Source organism: Zingiber officinale, chromosome 1A (assembly GCF_018446385.1).
Source record: "Zingiber officinale cultivar Zhangliang chromosome 1A, Zo_v1.1, whole genome shotgun sequence".
NCBI lineage: Eukaryota > Viridiplantae > Streptophyta > Magnoliopsida > Zingiberales > Zingiberaceae > Zingiber > Zingiber officinale.
The window spans coordinates 37,000,343-37,004,457 of record NC_055987.1 but is presented as its reverse complement, the minus strand read 5'-3'; the positions used below and the strand labels follow the sequence as shown (position 1 = coordinate 37,004,457).

The following is a 4,115-nucleotide window of genomic DNA, read 5'->3' as shown; positions in this document are numbered from 1 at the left end:
TTTTCTGTTATAATTTTTTTCTTATTTTATAGATTATTTAAATAAAGGTTAGGATTCTGATAAAAAATAATAATTTAAGTTTGATTTAAATAAAAAATTATTTTCATTTCAACGTTCCTCTTAACCTCCTCTTCCTAAATTTTTTCTTCTACCACCTGTATTCAAAAGTCGTATCCGAAAATTTCTTGCTGATAATCTTTTAGTCTCAAAAAAATTAAGATCTTTTGACCTAGATTTTCATGGAGTAACATGTGACTCACTCCCATTGCAGGTGATTATGGTGGAGCTGCTCCTTATCAGTGAACCTAGTGTACGTTAATGCGGTATGCAGGAGCATTAGAAGGAATAAAACCAAAACACAAATAGCACGAAAACAAACCAAAATCAACTAAAAACAAATTTCTAATTTTTTTTAGAGATTGAGTTGAGCAAGTTTTGCCTCGCCGACGCCGACTCTGAACGTGAGCGGCTGCCCGTGCTTGTAGCTGCTGTCGAACGCCTTGCCGTTCTCCAATTTCCTGACGTAATGCGGCTTCGAAGGTTTTGAATCCACACACAAGATCCAAACTTTAGGGCAAATCCGTGGTCAAGTAGGCCGAAGAGTGCCAAAAGACGAACGTGCCGATGCCGACGACGCGATTGCAAAAGGCGAACGTGCCGATGCCGACGAAGGTTTTGCTTCACCTTGATGAGCTACCCCTTGGTGGTGAACGTGCCGATGCCGACGACGCGATTGCAAAAGGCGAGGCCGAAGGTCGGCGAAGGCTCGTGCAGGGTGATCTACTTGGAGGAGGAAAGAGTGGAAGAGACCGGCCTCTCGCCGGCCAATGGGGCTGAGCACAGCTGGGTACGCGGATGGAGTGGAAGAGCGCTCCACCACCCGCGGCAGCTGGTACGACAATTGCCCCTGGCACCTAGACAATTTCTTCGGTCGCCTGCGACTCCGAGTCGGAGGAGCAGAAGGAATCTTATACGGCTTCGCTGTCAGTCAAACACCCCAACCACTGCGCCATTATTAATTCTCTCGTCTTATTGTTCCAGGGTGAAGGAAGGCGAGGTAGGCGGAGATCAGGTAAAGGAATTGCACCTTTGACACCGCTGAGGAGGCGGCGCGTGCATACGACGCCGCGGCGACCCAGTTCCGTTGCCCCAAGGCCAAAATCAATTTCCCCTGCCCTGCCCTCGAGGCTGTTGTGATGCCGAAGCGGGCAGCAGGGCACAGATCCGGCAGTTTGCCTTGGGGCGGCGCATCGAGCTCTCGAGGAGTCATCCTTTTTCGCTGGCTCTAGTGAATGAACTGCTCCTTGGACATTGACCTCAACCAGTCGCCGGCAGAAGTTGCGTAACATAAATAGTCGGAAATTACATCTTACATTTTCATATTAAACTAATTTATTTTTGCTTTAACATTACTAATCTTTATTTATTCGACTGTTAAGAGTCGATAGGCATCTAGTAGATCATCGAATGAGCAGATGGATAACGAAAAGAACATCATCAATCATCATTCAAGTCGCGACTTCAATACTGAAAGTTCACTGCATATGTTTTATAATACCCAAACACGTTCACAAGCCTGTTCGTCCTGCACGGTTTATTCTATTGCCAACAACAAAAGTCCTGAAGCTTCAGCTCAGGAAACAAACTCATATTAACAATCAACTAGGTAACAGTCATTAGATGAATGAGGAGGGTTCAAAAAGCAGTAGGATCTCCAAGAGCAGTGTAGTCTGAATCTTCAGCCAAGTAAATAAGGAGTTCAGGGTAAGGATCAGGGTAAGGATCATCAGTAACTGATCGAACACTGACTCTTCGCTGGATAGGAGTCCTACAGGAAGGGCACTCTTTCAAGCCCTTTTTCTCATGAAGCTCGTTGCATTGTCTGCAAAAAACTTGGTGGGCACAAGGAAGCAGGACGACGGACACAGTTTCAGATAGGCACATCACACATTCCCATTCACGATCTAAAGCAGACTTCGATTCCTCCTCAGAAAGATAAATGTTGGATGATGAACTTTCCACTAATTTTAGCTGTGCAATTTGATTCTCTAGCTGAAGGATATCATTTTTGTATCTCTGCAAATTATTTTCTGCTTCAATTTTTAATGCATTTTCTTGTGATTTTGCCGACATCTCGATCTGCTCCAGCTCCTTTCGTTCATTCTCGGCCATATCAAGAGCATCATTCTTCAACTTCTCTTCTTTCTTCCACAGAGACTGCAATAAGTTGCATTAGCATTTAGCAGGCAGAATGAGAGAAGCATTTTTTTAGTATGTAATTAAGGATATTGAAACAATAGAATCAAATACTTGAATTGTTCATATAGCCTTCATAAATTTACCTTCATATTATCATGAAGACCCCTGGCTTGCTCAAATTGCTGTTGCAATTGAAAAAAGCTACGCTTTTCAGCTGCAAGTTCATCTTTAAGCGAGAGCTTTTCTTCTTCAAATGATTTTAACTTTTTGAGGTTCTCCTCCATCCTTCTTGAAGCTTTTTCACTATTAGCTTCCACTTCTGCAGCGTGCAATTCTGCATCTTTCAGTTCCATCCTCAGTTGATCATTCAACGTTTTCATTTTACGAGCCTTATCTTTAAGACCCATAACCTGGACTATTTTTTCTTTCATCAGACTGGTATACTTCATTCTAAGCGTTTCCATAAATTGACGCTTCCTCTTTTCTTGTCTTAGTAATTGAAGCTCGTCCCTGTCCTTGTTCAACCTCTCGGCTGCCTGCATCACCTTTTGCGTACCCCAATCGTTCCACTCTTGCACTTCCTTCTCGAGCCTGCATTTCATTTGAAGCAGCGACTCCAACGAAGCATTTTGTAGAGTGCTCTCGCTGATAACGCTAGGTTCGCTCGAATGCTCTACAGTTTGCTCATTGATTGCAGACAGGAGACTTTCCCAGTCCAATTGTGACTCGATTTGAGAGGTACTAGAAGTGCCCGATTGCTCAAGATTCCTAGAAAAGTCGCGACCAACATCAAGGTCGAGCTGCATCATCAAGCGCCACAAGACCTCGCCTTTACTGAGTGGCTTGTTTGCCTTGCTGATCACATCATTGATCATTTCTTTCGTGATTCTCGTGTTCTTCTTGAATTCGTCAGAAGATGCAAGACCTGCAGATAAGCATTTTTGTCAGGACAATCATGGGATATGAAGGCTAGATCTAATTGCTGCTCTAATTAAGATTGAATATAAAGTACCCAATAACATCTCCTGAAGCTCTAACTCGGATTCCGGACTCCAATCAGCACCCGGCGATTCCATCTAAGTCGTATGGGGTTTTAAGTGTGTACGTAATCTCGAATTGCAATGAGAGAAGTCAAGAACTTATTGTTGCTGCTGCGATTCTAATTTCCTGGATTCAGAGACATAAGAATAGAAACTGTAGCAGTGATTCAATATCAACAACAAGCATAGATAGCCATAAGAATCGAAAAGAACTGGTAATAAGAGTATCATACCTTCCCTTTCGATATCAAAGATTGTATATTAACTTCTCCGTTAAAGAAAGCTGATTAAAGATTGACAAAATGTGAAAAAGAAAACATGAAAACTGTAAAAGGGAACCAAGATGAGACTCAAACAAACTGATACTAGTGTTAAAAAGACTACAAAATTGAAAGCGGAAGGATTTTCTTACCGGAGAAACGATCAAGAAGGCAAAGACGATCGGAAAAGAAGATAGAAACGGACAGAGACGCACCTAATTGAACCCGATGGAAGTGATAGATCGATGGATTTGCAGCTCAGACGGGGAAGAGGTGGAAGGAGGAGGGCGGAATTGCTCAGACGGAGAAGAGGTGGTCGGACGAGACGAAACCAAGAGCAAGGGGAGAAGGTGTATATATAAAAATGAAGTTGTACGGAATTTGGGAAATAAAATGGCGCAGCCCTGCGTTTTTTTTTTTTTTAAAAAAAGAAGTATTAAAAGAGTTCCATTTATAAAATCACTTAAGTGTAAGAAATATTCAAAATAAAAGTTATTTTCTAAAATACCCCTTTATATTATCTATTAAAGTTTTAAACCAAGTTATAAATTATTAATTGATTTTTTTTACCTGAACTAAAATGAAGTTTTTTTTTTTCTTTTTATGGTTCGTGAAG

General features: G+C 41.8%; 2 protein-coding genes across 2 annotated transcripts; one reads left to right on the top strand and one right to left on the bottom strand.

Annotated features, from left to right (window-relative positions):
* Nucleotides 1–402: 402 nt before the first annotated feature.
* LOC122002291 lies at nucleotides 403–1,999 on the top strand. Its single transcript, XM_042557415.1, has 2 exons — nucleotides 403–892; nucleotides 1,042–1,999. Exons 1-2 carry the CDS (start codon nucleotides 689–691, stop codon nucleotides 1,195–1,197), a joined length of 360 nt encoding a protein of 119 aa, XP_042413349.1. The 5' UTR covers nucleotides 403–688; the 3' UTR covers nucleotides 1,198–1,999.
* On the bottom strand, nucleotides 1,696–3,275 carry LOC121997487 (putative E3 ubiquitin-protein ligase RF298). Its single transcript, XM_042551928.1, has 3 exons — nucleotides 3,212–3,275; nucleotides 2,343–3,124; nucleotides 1,696–2,217 (listed from the first exon to the last, which is right to left on the bottom strand). Exons 1-3 carry the CDS (start codon nucleotides 3,273–3,275, stop codon nucleotides 1,696–1,698), a joined length of 1,368 nt encoding a protein of 455 aa, XP_042407862.1.
* Between the last annotated feature and the right edge of the window lie 840 nt (nucleotides 3,276–4,115).